A 20300-nucleotide genomic window follows, 5' to 3' on the forward strand; every position below is an offset into this window, starting at 1 on the left:
TAATGTAAGTTCCAGGATTGTTGCTGATGTCTGCCCTCTCTGGCGACAAGTTGAAATGACGCCAAGTGTTGTGCACGCGCATGGGAGAAGAGGAAAAAAAGTGTGGCTGTGACTGCATAGGTCTTTTGTGTAGAGGCGCAATGTCTTCTGAGATAAGAAAGTTATAAATAATGAAGTTAGCTGGTATTCTTTCTCCAATGTATCGATTATGGTGGAGATTCAACAAAGTAGTCAGGTGAAGGAGAGCAAACAGCGTCTCACACCAACAGACACGGCCAGAGAATTCGGCCCTTATCACTCTCTCATGAAATGACTGATCCAGCCTATGGAGGAAACTGTGGTTCATAAAGGATAACTCATTTTACGTGGCAAGCAATTGTAAGGGCAGGCATGGGAAAGAACGTAAATAATATTTAGCTTTGAAACTTGCACTATGCACCTTTAAGGAAATATTTAAAAACAGAATAAAAGAAACAACAGACCAAGATCTCTATGGAAGGGTGTGAGTGATAAAAATCAGAGAAAGTAGATATTACTAAAAAAGACAAGTTGTATTGTACGCCAACAGGTTTGTGGCCAAAAGCTTTGGATGATCTAGACCAGTGGTCACCAACCTTTTTGAAAATGAGAGCTGCTTCATTGTAGCTGTACCACCACTGACCTTTGAACTAGAAGAGTCAGAGTTCACCTTGACTTTATGTAAAATGAACACATTTTCATGTTATGTTATATATATTGTCATCTTTAAATCTTCATGTTGGTGACCCCTCATCTAGACATTCAGTAAAATAGTGAGTTAGAACTGGAGAATCATGAGGCTCCTGTTGTGATCATCTGTATTGCTGCATCAATGTTCTTCCAGCAATTTGGAAAATAACTTCTGAGACTTTCTTAGGAAGATGAGCAGAAAAAAAATTATTGTCATAAGCCATTGCTGTTGTTGGTCTTGTGGGACAATATGACATACCTGTCTTTAAGGTATCAGCAGCACCCTGCTCAGCTGCGACTGCAATAGCTCCTGAGAACATTGGACATTTAAAAGTGATTGTTGTTGACTTTAGAGAAAATCAGCTAAATCATACACCCATTCTCATTAACTCTATTGCACTGACTAACTGTACTCTTTGCACCATCATTGTTGCAATACATCAAGCTGCTCCAAATACTTGCACCTTTTATATTGTCTTACATATAATGTTTCTGCACATATGACAAATAACTCATTATTTTTTATTAGTTTCTGTTATATTTTATACTTTTAATCTTTTCATATTTCAAATACACATTTCTAATCTTTCTCTTTTGTCTTCTGTCATTACTTGGAGTTTTGCAATACAATTCAGCTCAAATGTACGTTGTGAATGTGTAGTTGAATGACAACAAAGTCTGTCTAAGTCTAAGTCTCAGTTTCATTATTCAGATTTAACAAGAATTTTAACAGTGCTCTCATGGCATGTAACTCACACCACCATTACATCTACCAAACCAAAAGTCCTATTACGCCCTTTTGTATTTACTCAGATTATCTAACTCCGGCACAATCAAAATGGTCTTAAACCTTTGATCAGTTCAATTAAATTTTATTTATATAGCACCAATTCACAACACATGTCATCTCAAGACACTTTACAAAGTCAAATTTAATCAAATCATCCAGATTGGTTAAAAAGTTTCCTATCTAGGAAAACCCAGCATATTGCGTCAATTCTTGACAAGCAGCATTCACTCCTCATGAAAGAGCGTAGAGCCACAGTGGACGGTTGTCTGCATTGTCAATGGCTTTGCAGCAATCCCTCATACTGAACATGGATGAAGTGGCAGTGGAGAGGAAAACTCCCCGTTAACAGGAAGAAAAACCTCCAGCAGTACCAGACTGAACGGTCATCTGCCTCGACCAACTGGGGGTTAGAGAAGACAGAGCAGAGACACAGACGCACACATTGATCCAAGAATCATTTATATGTTATATGGAAAAATATTGCAAACAACTACTCAGCCCATCAAGCCACAATCGGCCACGTATTTCTTAAAGTGAACAATCTTTTCTGCTAGTTCAGAACTCAGTGTTTGAAATGAAAAAAATATTTATGAACAGTTATAACCTTTAGCACATATCCAGCCATTGTCTATCCTGACTGGAGTTGTTAACCTTTAAAGTGTTAACCTTTGTGTTCTCTCTTGTTTTTCTGTTCATTGAAGTGAGACTTGGCCTGGTGTTTCTCTTCACCTGCAACTCTGTTCTGGAAGGGCCATCGGTTGAGCTATAACTTCATGTTTTGTTTCTATAAGTCACACATTTGTCTCTCTCTTCCTTTGTTTAAGCCTCCTGGGTAAAGTAAGTGAAAGAGCAAATGCTGCTGTGTTTATCTCCTAGATGAAGCCACCAATGGATCTAGGGCTCCCATCAACATTTTAAGTACTCCTGGGTCAGTACTTCTGTGTTCTTTTCGTGTGTATTCTCGGCCTTTGAAACCCACCAGTCAGTCGACGCAGATGGCTGTTCACACTGAGCCTGGTTCTGATGGAGGTTTCCTCTCCAGTCACTACATGCATGCTTGGTATGAGTATGCAATGTTAACAGCTTAATGCAATCCACCTTCCAATGTTTCTACCTAGTCATTCAGGAGGAGGGATTGCTGCATATTCAGTGACTGGATGCAATGAGATTGGGTTGCAATGGGTTTCCATGTTGGATCACCTTGACTTATGCTGTTGTTTCCAACAACAAAAATATTCTTCTAGGTTGTTTGGGAGCAGCTATCTTGTGAGATCTGAAATTCCTCTTGTGCGATTGATCGGCACCTGATAATGTAACTTAGCTTCTCTGAGCCGAGTTCTCAATAATGAGACATAGAACCGAGTAGAAGTCCAAATGGAATCAAACGCAAGCATGTTATGTTGATTTACAATTTGGGTGAGTAAAAATTGTTTCTCTTTAGTGTGACGTTTGCCAGATTCAACTTTAAAACTCCAGCAAGCTTTGGTTTGTTTTGCCTTTGTTCTCCTGCAGTAAAGACGACATCTAGGAGGGCCGGAAGATGGCGGCGTAGCAAGCGGTCGACTTCGTTGAGCTGCGCACCATATATTCTATATCTGAGCAGAATACCACCCTCTTACTACGACTATCCAACTAAACGTGGTAATACAACGCTGATAAACGCTCTTCCGACTCACTCCAGCACAATGCCGCCCAAAATCCTAAAGAAAACTAACAAAACCTGCGAAGTAGAGTCTCAACTGGCTGATACAGGTAACATGGCTAACACGGAGCTAGCTGCTAAGCTGCCAGCGGCTGGTGGGGCCACCACACTCGATCCTGCTCTCCGCCAAGTTATTGAGGAAATCACTGGGAACATTTCATTAGTTATTTCCCAGAAAGTAGACACTTTGACTGAAATGCTTAAGAGCCAGGCCACGGAGATAAAGGAGCTGGCCCGACGCACTACAGATGCGGAGGACAGGATTGCAGCTCAGGAGGACGCCCTGGATCAGGCTACGGCCCGCATAAAAAAGTTGGAGAAAGAGGCCCTCACTATGGCACAACGAATTGATGATATTGAAAACAGAGGCAGGAGAAAGAACATTCGGGTGCTTGGTTTAAAAGAGGGCATAGAAGCTGGCCCTGGAGCCCTAAAATTTTTTGAAAAATGGCTGCCCGAATTTCTACAAATCGAAACCAAGAACGGCCGGATCAAGCTCGAGAGGGCGCACCGCACACTGGCTCCACAGCCCGGACCTACACAGAGACCAAGACCGGTGCTGATCAGATTTCATAACCACCGAGATCAACAGCAGGTTCTCGAAGCCGCGCGGCGTGCGGGGAGCGGAGACCAGCCCCTGATGTATCAGAACTCTAAGATCATGTTCTTCCAGGATTTCTCGGCAGACACCATGCGCAGGCGGAAAGGATTTGATGCGGTAAAGCGACGGTTGCGGGAGGCAGGCATCCAGTACTCCCTTCTTTACCCGGCCAGATTGACGATCGTACGCGATGGGGAAGCAAAGATTTTTGTCTTGCCGGAAAAAGCAATGGAGTTTGTGGACAGCTTAGGCTGAAATAACGCCAGCGGAAGATCATGGAGGCAAACGCTCTGGACCGGACGGTGTCGGAGCTCTGATTTCTAAGTACCGTATGTTACGATTCTTTTTGTTCCCCTCTTCACGCATACGGATAAGTGATGTGAGTAATTGTGATTATGACTCATTTCAATCTGATCTGCTCAGTTGTATTTTCTTGAGATGTTTAGTGGTGCGCGGCAACGATTGATATGTGATGGACTTTCTCTGTTGGGTTTGTGTACTTATATGTGTTTTCACCAGGGAGATGAAACACACGTACTTGGTTAAGGAAGGGATGGCCCCCTGCAGGTTTAGGGGGAAAGCGCGCCCGGAATGCTCATTTTTCTGTTTTATTTTGGTTCTAATTTGTTGGTTTTGGTTGGTTCCTGTTCAGCTCAGCAGATTGCAGTCCTTGTATGTAATCATTATTTGGGTGGCATTGCATTATGACTCTGGATTATAAATGCTAAGAATATGTACATGGAACATTAAGGGAAGTCACTCACCAATTAAAAGAAAGAAGGTCCTTTTAGCCCTTAAGAAGGAAAACGTAGATATAGCGCTGCTGCAGGAGACACATTTAAATGACTCCGAACATTTAAAATTGCAACAATGCGGTTTTGAACATGTTTTTTTCTCCTCCTTTACGAGCCGAAGTAGAGGAGTTGCAATTCTTATTAAAAAATCAGTGCCCTTTAAAGTCATAGAATGTATTAAAGACACAAGTGGGAGGTACGTACTTATCAGAGCAATGATAAATGGGGAAGAATTTGCCATATTGAATGTTTATTTTCCACCGGGCCACCCTATTAACTTCTTAACGGGAATAATGGCAAAACTTGCAGGGCTCTCTCTTGAAAATGTTATTGTGGGAGGTGATTTTAATTGTCTTAAGAATTCACTGATTGATAGGCTCCCCATTAGCCCCCTTCCCATTTCAGGGAAATCAAAACAGATTTTTGATCTTTTTGAGGAGGCGGGGTTTGTTGATGTATGGAGAAAACTCCACCCTGCTGGAAAGGAATATACTTTCTACTCCAACCCCCACAAATGCCACACACGTATTGATTATTTTTTTCTCCCTAAAACTATTTTAAGACAAGTTGCTTCCTGCGAAATAGGGCACATTGTTATATCTGACCATGCTGCAGTGTATCTAAATTATACCTTTAAAAATGCTAGGGTTCAATCAAATCATTGGAGAATAAATCCTTTAATTTTAAAAGATGAAAAATTTGTGGAGTATTTTAGAACAGAATTCAAACAATTCCTCGCTGTCAATTCTCCTTCCGCTAGCAGCCCCTCCTTGCTCTGGGACACAGCTAAGGCATTTAGTAGAGGATTAATAATATCATATACATGTAGCAAAAAACGAAGAATTGCAGAACAACAAAACATTTTAGAAAGAAAGCTTAGACTCGCGGAAGAAGAATATATAAAAAAACCTTCGCGGTCTAAGTTGGGGGAACTCAATGCTATCCGGTGCTCACTGAATACATTACTGACGCAGAACGCTACAGACAAATTCAAATTTGCTTAACAAAAATTGTTTGAATACGGGGATAAACCAGGAAGATACCTTTCCTATCTTGCGAAAACACGGAAGACTTCCCAAACAATTGCTTCAATTTCTGACCAGAGGGGTTTATGTTCTACAGACCCAGAGAAAATAAACGCAGCTTTCTGTGAATTTTACAAAAATTTGTACCAATCTGAACAATGTGACAATTCTCAATCTTTAATGGAAACATTTTTCTCAAAAATTAAGCTGTCCAATTTGCCAGAGGACAGAAAAAAAGATCTAAATGCAGAAATATCGGAGGCGGAGGTGGAAAGAGCCATCAGATCCCTACAGGGAGGGAAGGCACCGGGCCCGGATGGCCTCACTTCGGAATTCTACAAAACATTTATGGACCTGCTGATAAAGCCCTATCTATCCATGCTGAATGACTCATTTGGTAACGGTGTCCTTCCCCCTTCCCTCCGGGAAGCAAATATATCCTTAATTCTTAAGAAATCAAAACCTCCAGAAAACTGTGGCTCTTACAGACCGATTTCATTACTTAATGTAGATTCGAAAATACTGTCCAAAATTCTAGCAATACGCTTGGAAAACATTCTACCCCTTTTGATAGGGATAGATCAAACGGGTTTTATCAAGGGTCGTAATTCCAGCAATAACCTCAGACGTCTTTTGAATGTGATTCAGCTGTGTCATCGGCGGGCAGTGGATGGTCTTGTAGTGTCCTTAGACGCAGAGAAAGCGTTTGACCGCGTGGAATGGTCATATCTCTTTCATACTCTGCATCAATTTGGACTGGGCCCCAACTTTATCAGCTGGATTAAAGTCCTCTACAGTCGTCCCTTAGCTGCAGTTATTACAAATGGGGTTAGGTCTAGAAATTTTGAGGTGGGAAGGGGAAACAGGCAGGGCTGCCCCCTTTCACCTCTTTTATTTACTCTTGCAATCGAACCGCTGGCTGAAGCAATCCGTAGTGACCCCACTGTATTCGGTATCAGCACTGATCGGGGGACCCATAAAATATCTTTATATGCCGATGATGTTCTGTTGTTTCTCTCTAGACCTACCACTTCAGTCGAAAGAGTCATTGCAGTCATTAATCAGTTCGGGTCATTCTCGGGATACAAAATAAACTTCTCCAAATCCGAGGCCATGCCCTTGGGTAAACAACTCTATATCCCTAATTCCCCCTTTAAGTGGTCCCCGGCAGGATTTAAATATCTCGGCATATTCGTCACACCTCTTTTCGATCAGATGTTCAAAACAAACTTTGTCCCATTATTTGAAAAAATTAAGCTAGACCTTGAACGCTGGAATTATCTTCCCATATCTTGGTTGGGCAGAATCTCGCTTCTTAAGATGAACATTCTCCCTCGCTTGTTGTACCCAATTAGGATGATTCCTATTCTGTTTACTCAGAGATGGATCCAAAAATTAAAGAGTTGGTTTGGTTCCTTTATCTGGGCCAAAAGAAGGGCATTCATAAAAATGTCAACACTACAGCTACCAAGAAACATGGGCGGCTTAGATCTTCCAGACCTCAGAAAATACCAATTGAGTTCTCTTATTTTATATGCCCGAGAGTGGGTATCTGGAAACTCATCCACAGTGTGGCTGGATATAGAAGCCTCGTTATGTGATTGTCCTCTTAAAAGCCTGCTTTTTTTGAAAAATATAAAAACAATAAACAAATACTGTTACAATCCAATCACTGTGAATACAGTCAAGGCCTGGAGGGCGGTTCAACACATCGAGGGAAGAACTGGGAAGACATCCCCATTTACACCCTTTGTCCAGAACCCTGACTTTCTTCCGGGTATGTTAGATGCAGGTTTTGGGGAATGGGTGGCTAAGGGTGTTTCCTCTCTGGGCTGTCTTTTTAAGGAGGGGATCCTCATGTCTTTTGATCAAGTTATGGAAGCCTTTGGAGTAGGGAAAAATAACCTCTTCCGTTTCTTCCAGCTGAGAGACTTTATTAAAAAAGAAACAACTCTAATCAGGGACACTGAGATTGTGGGCATCGAAAAATTGTTCTTCGGAACTCGTGAAGTGTCACTCAGCATGTGCTACAAAACATTAAAATGCTATAAATGTCACATACCAACTCTGGCCCAGGCCTGGGGAGAAGAGCTGAATATTGAGATCACTGATGAAATGTGGAGCAGTATTTGGAATTCTGCCAAAAAAATTACTATTTGTAATCGCTCCTGGGCATTGCAACTTAAATTAATACATAGAGCTCACTTGGCCCCAAACAGGGTGTCTAAATTTAAACCGGGGTCCTCTTCATTGTGCCCAAAATGCAAAATAGATGAAGGCAGCCTTACACACTGTCTTTGGTCATGTCCCAAGATCCAGATATACTGGAAATCTATTCTGGTTGAGATTAGGAACATTTTCAAAACTAACATTGATCTCGATCCAATGTCTCTTCTCCTTGGTCTACCAAATAAACATATCCAAAACCAAAATAAGAGTAAGTTGTACAATGTTCTAATTTTCTGTGCCCGAAAGAATATTTTATTACAATGGATTTCTAATAAATCTCCTACAATTTTTGGGTGGAAGAAGCTCGTTTTGGAATATATCCCTCTAGACTTTCTAACATGCCTCGTCCACTCTAAGACTGACATTTTTAGACGCATATGGAAGCCCTTCCTGGACTATGCTGAAGGACACGTGTCTACCATCCTGTCTCGAGCATTCATGAATGTTTAGATGTGTACTATACAATGATGGAAGTATGTATGCCCCCCATCTTGTATTTCCTTTCATCTCTGGACTGCACTGCTGAGCTTTTGGTTTGTGTTTTTTTTTTGTTGTTGTTGTTAAATAAACAAAAAAATCAATAAACATATCTACAAAAAAAAAAAAAAAAGACGACATCTAGAACATTCAACATCTGTCCCAGATGAAAAGAGATGGTGCCTCCCTGGACAGGGAACCGTGAGGCGGGGTTCAACTTTGCTGTACCAAGAGTTCCCTTTCCACTGAACTGCATTAAGAACCACACATCCAGTGACCCAGTCAGGTTCATAGAGAAGTTACACAATAAGACCCACGCTAAACGTAAGGTATGTCACATCAGTTTATATAAGACATTGGAACCTCATATAAAATGACAGATCTCAAAGTCTTCATTATTTTCTTCTTTAATCCTTTTCTTTAACATTTTGGCATGTTTTTAAACTTCAAATTGTGCGGAGAATGATTTATGTTGAATTGTCAGAGAGAGAGAGATAGGTTAACTGAATTTTGATAGGTTTATACTTTTAATCAGCTTATAAGACTAAAAGTTAATTCTCTTTAAAATATATCTTTAAATAGTTGCTAGTTAGTCTCATGTGTTTGTTCATGTTAAAGGGATAATTAGTGGTTCTGGAAGTGACTAGTTCCATTACTACTACTACTATTTTATTGGAGAACAGTAGGATCATGGTAATGAACGGCCTATTTCAGCTAAAGAGATGTTTTCAACAAATTGCCTGGTCAAGTTTTTTGTCTCTTGCTCCCATTTCTTCATTTGGCATTTTGAAGCTCTACTTAGAACTATCCGTGCAAAATGCAAATTCTTGACATATTTTAACCAGTCTTATGCTTTTGATAAGGAGCGTATTAAAGTTTGAATGTCCACCTTACATAAGTCATTTATATGGGGGCGAATACTTTTTTTATAGCATTGTATAAACATTACTGATAATAATTGCTGGTGACCAAAGGGTTGTGGAAAAAGTGTGATTTGGAACAGTGTGTTTCTGTGGGATAATTACTGATTCTGGAAGTGACTAGTTCCACTACTACTACTACTACTACTACTATATTTATAAAGCACTTTAAAACAACCATAGCTGCGACAAAATGTTGTACAGACAATAATCAATAAACATTGGTCATTGATTGATAAACAATCAATGCCAATGGAAATAACATAATGATCCTGAACACAAATATACATTTCCGTGAGAAAGAGATTCAAATTGTTTGACAGATTTGAGATTGATAAGAAAGATTACCGGTATATATTTTGGATAAATGAACATAATTAGCACAGTAGGTAGCGCTATTGCCTTGCAGCAAGGCCTGGGTTCAAATCTTCTCCCTGTGTAAGCATGGATGACCTGTGGGTAGTCCAGTTTCCTCTGAGAAGACATGTCACTGGTATCTCCATATTGTCAAGATTTGTCTTCGATGAACCCAGAACCACACACACTGGACTAAAATTGAGAGTTTTTATAGAAAGGTAGATGGGATGGTGGATGATGAAACCAGAGAGGCAGAACTGCACAGAAACAGGGCAGCAGATGAGAGCAGGAGCTGATGGCCCGGACCAGAGTTCTTGGAGACCAGAGCAGGATCCACAGCACAGCAGAGAGAGAGCCAGGGCACAGCAGCAGGATTCCCAGCACGGCAGAGAATCCACAGCATCCACAGCATCCAAAGCCAAGTCAAAACTAAACCCTGACACATATTGCCCTTAGGTGTGCATGGTTGGCTGGTCTCTGTATTGCCCTTTGATAGACTGGTGAGATGATCAGAGTGTACCCTGCCTCTTGCCCACTGACTGCTGGAGATAAGCACCAGCTCCCACCCTGCGTGGTTAAACATATAGATATATAGATAATGGATGGATGTGTTAGCATACTTATATATCCCAAACAGATGCTAAAATCTAAGAGTTCTCTGGAAACCCACTCTAAGATTTACCACGGGTGTTGATTCCGAAGGGTGCTGTGAATATGAGTATAGGCGTTTAAACAATACTATACTGATTTCCAAATTGATAAATTCTTTTTAACATGAGAAAATAACAAAAAAAAAAACATGTATTAAATTATTTCTGCTTTACTGCTTTCCATTTTGAAATGGGGTGACCACTTGTTAGACTTTTGGAAACTAAATTCTGTCCTGCAAATGTGATTTGACAACATGTTACTAAAACAAAAGATTCACTATGGAGTCATATGATACACTTCATATGTATGTGCGATTGTCACCATCCACAATGTAGTATGGTATAAAAAGTATGACTGTAGCTAAACTCTCAGCTGGCACTGAAAGAACTGTTGCATGTAAATTACTACTGTTGCCTCAGTGTTCATAAAAAAAAAACAACGTAACTCTTACCTTTGCTGCAGTTCGTGGTATGTACCTTAACCATTCATGCTAGTGTCAGTAATACATTTGTGTCAGAGATAAAATAAAAATCATGAACTTTTTGTATATTTAAAACTCAACCCAATAAAACCCCCTGAAAGAAACAGTGAGCATAGTATAATAAAAGTGCACACAGTTAGTCAATTTTCTGAGGCTTTTATTAGTGAGCATGTTAACAGACTAGATGACAAACTGGTTGTCTAAGGCAGCAGCTGACTAGAAGCTCAGGTGCTTGGCCATAATTGGGTTCTTGCTGAAGTGTTGTCGTGCCATCGAGTGTTTCTGTTCAACCCATTGGATAAATGTGGTTTCATATGCCTGGAAACAGAGATTAGAAAGATTCAGTGGAACATCTGGATGAGGTCATGAAGTGACCTGGCTCTAAAACCCTGAGAAAATATGTTAAGCAAAAAACAGTGTTCCATCTTAACTCCATCTTAAACTTCAGTCACAATCAGTCACATGAACAGACCTCATGGATGTCTTCGACTTGTGTGTGAGCTGAGGTCTCCTCTTTGGACAACAGTATGCAGTTCCAGGGGCTCCAGTCCTTCTGACGCTCCCAGCGAGTAAATACCATGTTGTAGAGGTCTCTGCTGCCATTGAGAGCTGAGCAGGAAGCCCAAACCTTTTCTATCAGGTAGCGAATATCTTCCACCTGAACAGATGCAAAGGTTAGCGTATAGGCACATTTCAAACTGATAATGCATCAAACTAAAGGAGAAAGAGATGTTTACAGATGACGAATGTCCAACTAAATGTGGGAAGCATAACATTCACAACTGACACTACAAATCTCACAATGCTGTGAAACAATGAACATACTGTAATGTTAGTCAAGGTTTGCCAGCTCCAGCCACTCTGCTGGTATTGTCTTTGAGTTTAGGTCAGATTTAGTTTATCTAATAAAAGGGGCTCTGGAAATGTAGTCTTTCAAAAGATGTTTTATGATCACCATGTCAGTGTAGATTGTGTTATTCAGCACATTAAAAACTGTGTTTAAACAACAACAGGACTTCTCTTATTTATCGAAGAGGATTCTTCAGTTATGAACACTTGATTTAATCCTTTGAGAGAGGAGTGACTGGTGGTTCTGTAACTATTCACACATTCAGACACGTCTCAGAACCACTGAAATGGACCATCATTATATGCAGCTTATGGCCTATTAAATGAGTGACCTGGTGAAAGGGTCAGAGTGACTAGACCCTCTTTTGGCTGTGGAGCAACACAGTGCTGCCCCTCCCCTGCTGATTTACATGTCCCTCATTTACAAGACTGACTAATTTGGCTGTTAAATGGGATATATCATGCTTTTCAGTTCTTTTTTCATTACATGTGAAAAGTCCCAGTCTTTTGAAAAGCCTGGGACTTTTGAAAGTCCAGCACACATTTCAATACAAATTTACATGCGGAATTTCAGATTCCTGGGGTTTTAGTTTTATGGCAAAAAGGTCCTTGTCTAAGAATCTTTTAACAAGCCTGTGGGTTGTGTGCAGCATAGAAAGACACTCCACCACCAGGAGGAGTAAGGAGCAGCAAGGAAGTGAGTGTACAAATGTATCGATTTCAAATTCTTAATTTGTCACAAAAATACTTTTAACGGTAGACCAGGTGTACCTCCTATGAAAAGAAAAAAACTGAGAGAAAATAAAGTTAAAAGTTGAAATGGCGAATGAGCGCAAAGCATTCAATATGTAAAGTTAAATTTTTATTCCTAATACAGAATTTCACTGTACATTCTTGTCATGGTTAGTAAGCATTTTAAATTATATTACATATAAGTTTGCTATTTCAACTTGGGCTTTAACATCGATTTGTCTGTGGTCACCTTATGATAACCTCATTAACATGATTCAGAACTCGTTTGGAATTTTTCCCCTAGTTTTTTAGTTTATTTTTTTTCCTTTAATATTTCTAGATAAGTTAAAATGGCTCATTTAACGCTATGAGCTTCACTATCACTGTGATTACAACGTCTTTGTTGAGGGTTAGAGCCGCCTGGCGCACAGTTCCGCGTGAGTGGAGCAATCTTACAGTTGGCATCGTGTCAATCAAAGCAAACATGAAAAAGAACGTTAACAACCTCCAGTTTGTCAAATTTAATGGTTTATGATCTGCAGCTCCTGAACCCATCCATTTGTGAACTGCACATGAGAGTCCAAGGACTTGTAGCTTCGGAACTGTTCAGAAGTATAGGCGTTCACACCACAAACAAGGTAGCCGAAGACGTCCGATATGCAAAACGGTGGCAGCAAGTCGTCGTCGGTGCTCCACTCATTGTTTGCAACTTCATATGGATCCAAATTATTAATATTGCTGATTTTATCAACATACCGGTCCCTGGCTTCTCTATTTAATGTGTCCCGGTAAATTCCAGATCCTTTTCGGGATTTTTTTGTGAGAAGGAGAATTTTAAATTCTACACTTCACTTAACAGGAAGCCAATGAAGGGAAGCTAAAAAAAATGGGAGAAATAGGATCCATCTTATCAATTTTAATTAGAACTCTTGCTGCAGCATTTTGGAACAGCTAAAGGCTTTGAACTGCATTTTGTGGACTTCCTGATAGTAAAGAATTACAATAGTCCAGCCTTGAAGTAACAAATGCATGGACTAGTTTTTTAGCATCACCCCTGGACAGAATGCCAGTAATGTCTATGTTGCTTTCTATATACTGTACAATGTCTACTGATAAATTTATATTTTCATGCAAATAATTTGACAAAAGACATCTCTAAACATGAACTGCCTTGTCTTCTCTTGAAGAAATCTTGATGTAGTAAGTTTAACAACCCTCACATAGAGGAGGGAATTCCCGAAATGCAGAGCGTGGAAGCAGTGTTTACCTGTAGCAGGAAGGGGATGGTAGCTTCTGTTTTTAGTCTGTGCTCTTCGGTTCTCAACCTCCTCAGGATGCTTTTGTACAGCGAGTCTTCATCACGAGATCTTGCTATGTTGTCCAGTCTGGTACAGTATCGGCACCAACGACTCCGGCAGCCATTGGCGCTTGAGTCAAAGTTGGCAGAGCAAAGGTAACGTTGACAGCCGTGGCAGAAGAACATGTTGTGCTTTAGCTGTGACGGCTTCTTGTGAACCTGCAACAGACTTTCAGTTACACCATGATCTCAGTCTCACATATTGTACAATATCAAAACCAACATGTCCATTGACATCTTTTTATTACCTAAATTCCACTGATTATTAATTTGGCTCTTGTGTTTAGAATAGACTTATCCAGCATATTGTAGCATTATTACATAAATCAAGCGTAGTGTATGCGTTTCGCCTCCTACATGGCTACTATGACCAATACCCAACATCACAAAACACAAAATTTAAAGATATATATATTTCCCCTACAGATTTAACTTGGTTTTGCTTTTCTGTCAGACATCTTTCAGATCATCTCACTCATTTTATTTGCAGACAAAGACAGCCTGAGAAAATACAAATTACAAATGGGGATTTCATTCATGAAGGGAAAAAAGCGATCCAAACCAACCTGGCCCTAAGCAAAACAACATAAGGGTGTTGGCTAAAAATAAATCTCAGAACGAATCATGCTTTGATCTAAAGTAAATGAATGTAGGATTTCAAACATAGTGCGTACCTTCAGCAATTTGACAACTTTGGGGTTAAACGCTGGTGTTTTGATGTACTGAAGGAACAGGGTACAGATCCTCTTCCTTAGCCCCTCTAGATTATGTTCCTTTACTTCTCGACTCATCAAGTCCATCTCCCTGTCAATCAGATCAATGATATCCCACACCAGCTGGCACTCATGCTCCTGTCCAATAAAGAAAAAAAACAAAAAGAAAATGTGTCAGCAGCCAAAACAGAAGTGGCATCTTCAATGATCTTGCTACAGATTACCTCAACTGTTTTTTTAAGCTTCTTTAGGTAGCTGAGTCTCTGCTGCTTGTCAACAGTGTACACGCTGATTTCATTGTAGAGCTCCTTCAGCTCCCTGGCTCTGACGTCATGCACCGTGTCCATCTCAAGAAGACGACCACTGGATGTTCGCCACTGATGAGGAGCAGCGCACTGGACCAGGTACACAATTCTGTTACTATTTCTGCAAATGACAAACTATAAGTACCTTTAATCCTGCTCCGCAGCTTTTCATTGTCCCAAGGTTCCACTTGCTTTTTTAATTGCCAGTCTACCTATTCTACATTTCTGAAACTTAACGTGGTAAAATTTTAACTTTGCACAAAAATTACAAATTAGTTTGGTGAATATTGCTTTGTTGTAACAGTGCTTCTTGGCAATATCTAATAATAATAATAACGTTATTTAAAGAGGACAGTATACAGCTCAAACATAAACGTCACCATTTGATGCTATTCACCAGATTATAGCATAAACTAATTTGCATTTATGGTCCCTTAACAGATTACATAAAATTGATACGCAATACAACTATAAAAATATTCAATATCACTGCCTGTTGATTTTCCTTTAAAAAGTGCCACATTTGTTAGGAAAATACATCTGTGGGTTTGGCAGCAGAACAAAGTCTATAGGTTGTACCCATGAAAAACTTGTAAAATTCTCTCTGCCAATGATAAACAGTTTGTGGTTGGGTCAGTGTGACGGTGTGGAGGCAGCTCCTGCACTGGTAAAGCCAGGCATCATCACTGAACACAGTCTTAATACAGAGAAACAAGATAAAATGCTACCACCAATGACAATCCTACATCTGGACTGTTAGGGAGTCATCTCTGTCTTCAACGCTGATACTTCAATAAACACAAATTTCCTTAGATTTTGCTAATTTTTTCCCCTTTCTTTAACATCTATGTCACCATCCATACTGAGGAAGAACGAGGAAGTCAAAATGAAATCCTTGCATACCTACCTTATGTCCTTTATGACAGTTTAATGCCTTTTAATGTCCAACAATTGGAAAATAAAAAGCATTCTCATTTCCCTGTGGCTCCAGGAGGTTAGTGGCGCTCACCAATGAAACTGATCTGTCTAAAGGGTCACATGACCTGTTCCTTCCAATAAGCTGCATTGTGAAGCTGAAATAGATCTTGATTGTTCTAAAATTGCTAAAGTTAATCAGCTTGCAGCTCATGAACATGACAAATTTTATTCTCCAACTTTAATGACATGAGTGTAAAAGTATGAGTAGAAATGTGACCTCTGACCTTGTTCAGGAAGTTCCTAATGATTTTGTCATAGTTGTTAGCTTCTACGTTGATGTGATGACGGCCAATGGCAGCAATGAGCTGTGTCTCCTGATCCAGCAGCGAGCACAGAGCGGCCTTTCTTTCAGCCCCTCGCAGCGTTGAGTTAATCTGCTGCTCCTCTTCAATCCTCCACTCTGAAACACACACAAGGAAAAAAAAGAGACTTTACACATCAAGACAATTTACAGACAGACATGATTCCTTTAACCCCACCCATTGCTTTTGGGCTTACTTTCTAGGGCGTGGTACAATAAATTGAAATCCTCTCTGCTCTGTGGGTTTAGCCAGCGTTTGCGCCGGTGTCTCAGCTGCTCCTCTTTTTCCTCTTTACACTTTCTGTCTTGCATCTCAAACCAGGCCAGACGCCGGGTTCGCTCTTTTCTCAGCTGCTCCACTGCCTCCTGGGCTAGCCATCGGCGAGCATATGACTGCAGGCAGATGACCTGGGTAACAAAGAATATCCAACATACACACATTTTAGAAAGTATTTGGCTCACTTACACTTTAGACATTAATGAAACTTAATGACATCCCATTTTTAATATGGTGGTCCCCCCACCCCCACCCCCCTTTGCAGATACAGCTTCAACTCTTCTGGCAAGCTTATCCATAAGGTTTTAAAGTGTGTTTATGGAGGTGTCTGATTATTCTTCCAGGAGATCATTTCTGAGGTTAGACACTGTTGTGGAAGGAAAGGCCTGGCTCACAGTTCTAATTCATCCCAGAGGTGGTCTACCAGGTTGAGGTCAGGGATCTTTGAATCTGCCACTTTGACCATACCTTCTACATTTTGTAGAAGCTCCTTTTTTTCTGCAGTTCCAACTGAGTTCTTTTGAGACACATTTCTGCCAACTTTTCACAACAAAATAATAAAAAATGTGGTTTTGCTCATTTTTAATAAACAGCTCAGTCGCAGTAAGATTGGATGGAGAGCGTCTTTGAACACTAGTTTTCAAGTCTTGTTGTGGTTGGATTTAGCTAGGGATTTTGACTAGAGCCCTCTAAAATATGAATATGCTTTTGATCTAAACTGTTCCATTGCAGCTCTGACTGTATGCTTAGGGTCATCAACCTGCTGGTAGGGGAACCTCCACCCAATTCTTTTGCAGCCTCCAACAGAGTTTCTCCTTGGATTTTCCAGTTTTCAGCTCGATCCATCTTCCCATGAACTCTAACCAGCAGCCCCACCATGTTTCATGGTGGAATTGTGTATTCAAGGTCATGGGCAGTTTTTCACCAGAAATAACTTTTTGCTTGTACATGTTCATAAGTACATGTTTGCTGTCACCAATATAACTTGTGGCAAACTTTAAACAGGACCATTTATGGCTTTTTGCCGCTCTTCTAAAATGGCCAGACCTGCAAACAAATAGTTGTCATGCTGACATGCTGACAGATGAGCAGTGGATCTCTTTCAGGGGTATCAAAGTAATGCAGTATTCCAGTATTGTGTGGAAATTTTGGGTTCTAAATGGATCGTTAGAAACCTACAATGTCAGCTATTGTAATATACCACATTATTGATGAAGTTTAAAAAAGAGTGCATCAAACAAGGACATCGGTTTTTACTCACAGCTTTTAGCCTCTTGCTGTGATACTCTTCAGCAGTAATGTATTTCCCAGGAGTTACCAACTTGTCATTCATACAGGACGTGTAGCAACCAATGCCAGTCATCTGAGTGGACATGTTGACAGAGCACTGCTGAAGCTTAGACTTCAGCTCAACTGTCTGTTTGGGAGGAAACAAAGCACTAATGAATTTTAGTTAAGAAAAATGTTACCGTGCCGACTCCAGTTCTCAGAGCTACCGTCCTGCATCCCTGCTTCAACATCCCTCATCAGCGTTCTGTCTTTCAGCTCTGCAGAAGCCTGGTAACAAGTCATTTGTTTGATTTGGGCGTGTAGGAGAAGAAATACATCTAAAAAGGGTGGTAGCTCTGAGGACTGGATTCCTTACTATAAACAATGTCGATTTTGCAAATACAGTCATTAAAAATCCAAGCACCCTAAACAGTGTGTGTGGATATGTACTTTAGCAATTTTACAACACTGAATAATTCAAGTAATAAAAATAAACAAAGACTAAACAAAAGACCTTTGAAAATTTTCTGGAAAATGTAATGAAATTTATCCAGTTTCTGGTGAGGACTAAATAAGGAAATCCCCAGATTTGATCAAACAAAATGGTTAAAATCTGACACAGGGGTATCACATCAAGTGGAGGTTTGTTTTGTTCAGACCAGGGTGAGATCCAAATATCTGTCGTAGGCCTTCAGAAAACATTTTAGCAGTTTATGGGTCTGGTAAGAGTTTTAAAGAGCTCTCAAAATAATAAGAAATCAGCCGTTCCACCATGCAGAAAAAAGTCGACAAGAGGAGAACATTCAGAATAACTGCAAACACCCAGATCTGCAGGTTGTCCAAGCAAATTCAACCTGAGACCAGACTGCTAGATGCTAAAAGAAATCTGCTGTTGATGTGAAATAGAATACCTCTACAATCAGAAACAGGCTCAAGCAAAGGTTTACTGTCACATGATGTGAAAAAGGAGGAACATTTTCTTCTCTAAGAAAAAAAAAACATGCTGAAACAGAAAGAGAACATGGACAAAGGCCAGAACATCTGGAATAATGTTCTTTGGACAGATAAGTATAACATTTAATCCTCAGAACTGCAGAACAGAGGACATATTTAGCATAAACCAAATACAGCAGGCCAGGTAAAGAACCTCATACCAACAGAGAAGCATGGTGTCAGAAGTGCTATGGTTTAGGGATGGTTTGCTGGCCAGCCCATCATCACAGAACCCACCATGAATTCTGCCGTATATCAGAAAGATAGGGATGTGAGGAGATGAGCCGAAGCTTGGAAGCGTGTCGAATAATGGAAGGGGTGTTTCCGCAAAGCGCGTTTCAATGCTTAGGGTTAGCTCACCAGATAGAAAATAACAATAAAATAACAAAGCTTGTGTACAAACAAGAAGTCTCACTTTAACATAAACTCTAGGTTTTTGTCTCTCTGGTGCATTTTTGGTTGAAACAATACTGTTCTTTATTTATGAAGTTACTGGCAGTAGGAAGAGTAAGTAAGAGTAGCAATACTTGAGTAAAAATATTACTTAAGTAAAAATAAAAAGTACATTGCAGTAATGCTACTCCTAAAAGTACATTTTGCTTAAAAAGTTACAGGAGTGAATGTAACTGAAAAAATTTAACTAGTTACTACCCACCTCTGCTAACTAGCATAGAGAAAGAGTAGGAGCCAGTAACAAGAACATAAAACCAGACAGCTGGGGAGAAGAGGGAAAGAGAAAGCATGAGGACAAGGTGGAGTTAATCAGAAGATAATCATAGGAAACAGGTGAAAGCAATGAAGACAGATGTCTGACAGACAGGGCGAGTAACAGACAGAGCAGAAAGGGAGGAAAAGCAGGAACAGATTGAACAGACAATAATACCAATATGAGTTCAGAAAGAACAAATCACAAAGTAATTCCCTGTCAACAGGGGTACTTATTATGGTTAGTTTAAATTGGGTAGCATTTTGCTAAAAGTTAAAGCTAGTCTAATTAGACATAGGCTGTGTGGCATTCTTACTGAAATAACTCTCGTTGTTATTTAGATGTGTACTTACATGTAATGCCCCCACATACTTCCATGGACATGAGTCCGTGGACGTCCGCACGGAGTCCCTGCATACTCAAGGCAGACTCCGTAAAGACGTGTATGTGCAGAGCTCAGTTTTTACGACCATGTATGCATAGGATATAAACAGCTCGGCAGCAAGAAGTCTTCACATCAAACTGTTTTATATGTGACACCAAGATTGATACACCGACCTGCTCCAAGCAGGCGGTTACAAGGAAGACCGGCATCACAGTCCCTTTCTGTTCGCACTGAAAGATGTGCGGTGGGTGCTGGAAAAGAAATGGCTCTAGGTGCTAAACTGGCTAATCAAATGTTTCACCATCCCTCCCTTGCTTCGTCCTGCTGGCAGCAAATGTGGGAATTTGTCACAAGAAATGTAAGCAAAAGGTATATTCGACTATGAAAGGTAAAAGGCCGAGTAGAGTCAGCGCAAAGTCCGCGCAGCTCACAGTATGCGCACAGTACGTCCGAGTATGTGGGAGCCTTTAGACAGCGCAAGAGACCCACAGAATAACACATGCCATAAAGCACATAACATCAAATGGGTAGATCCCCTTTTTTGTTGATTTAATAATAATTTGTTATCAGCTCGTGACAGAGTTTTAGCCTTCTAATGAGAAGTGCACTTGACAGAGCCTGAAAGGCTAAAACCGTAGTAGGTGTAGCCATTAGAACCTCAAAGAGAAATCCTGCGGAGACCGGATATCTCTTCCAGGAA

At 40.3% G+C, this 20300-nt stretch overlaps 1 protein-coding gene across 2 annotated transcripts in view; it reads right to left on the minus strand.

Annotated features, from left to right (window-relative positions):
- Positions 1–10890: 10890 nt before the first annotated feature.
- The window catches only part of iqub (IQ motif and ubiquitin domain containing), a 37030-nt gene continuing 27620 nt past the window's right edge, over positions 10891–20300 (minus strand). For both annotated transcript variants that reach the window (XM_012874953.3, XM_021322746.2), the window contains 8 exons: positions 17509–17664; positions 16168–16378; positions 15894–16069; positions 14611–14781; positions 14348–14524; positions 13584–13832; positions 11208–11393; positions 10891–11053 (listed from right to left, as the gene is read on the minus strand). In XM_012874953.3, coding sequence (XP_012730407.2) covers positions 10952–11053; positions 11208–11393; positions 13584–13832; positions 14348–14524; positions 14611–14781; positions 15894–16069; positions 16168–16378; positions 17509–17664 — 1428 coding nt within the window. In that variant the 3' untranslated portion in view covers positions 10891–10951. The remainder of the gene's footprint in view (positions 11054–11207; positions 11394–13583; positions 13833–14347; positions 14525–14610; positions 14782–15893; positions 16070–16167; positions 16379–17508; positions 17665–20300) is intronic.

The sequence above is a fragment of the Fundulus heteroclitus genome, chromosome 2, assembly GCF_011125445.2.
Source record: "Fundulus heteroclitus isolate FHET01 chromosome 2, MU-UCD_Fhet_4.1, whole genome shotgun sequence".
Classification (NCBI taxonomy): Eukaryota; Metazoa; Chordata; class Actinopteri; order Cyprinodontiformes; family Fundulidae; genus Fundulus; species Fundulus heteroclitus.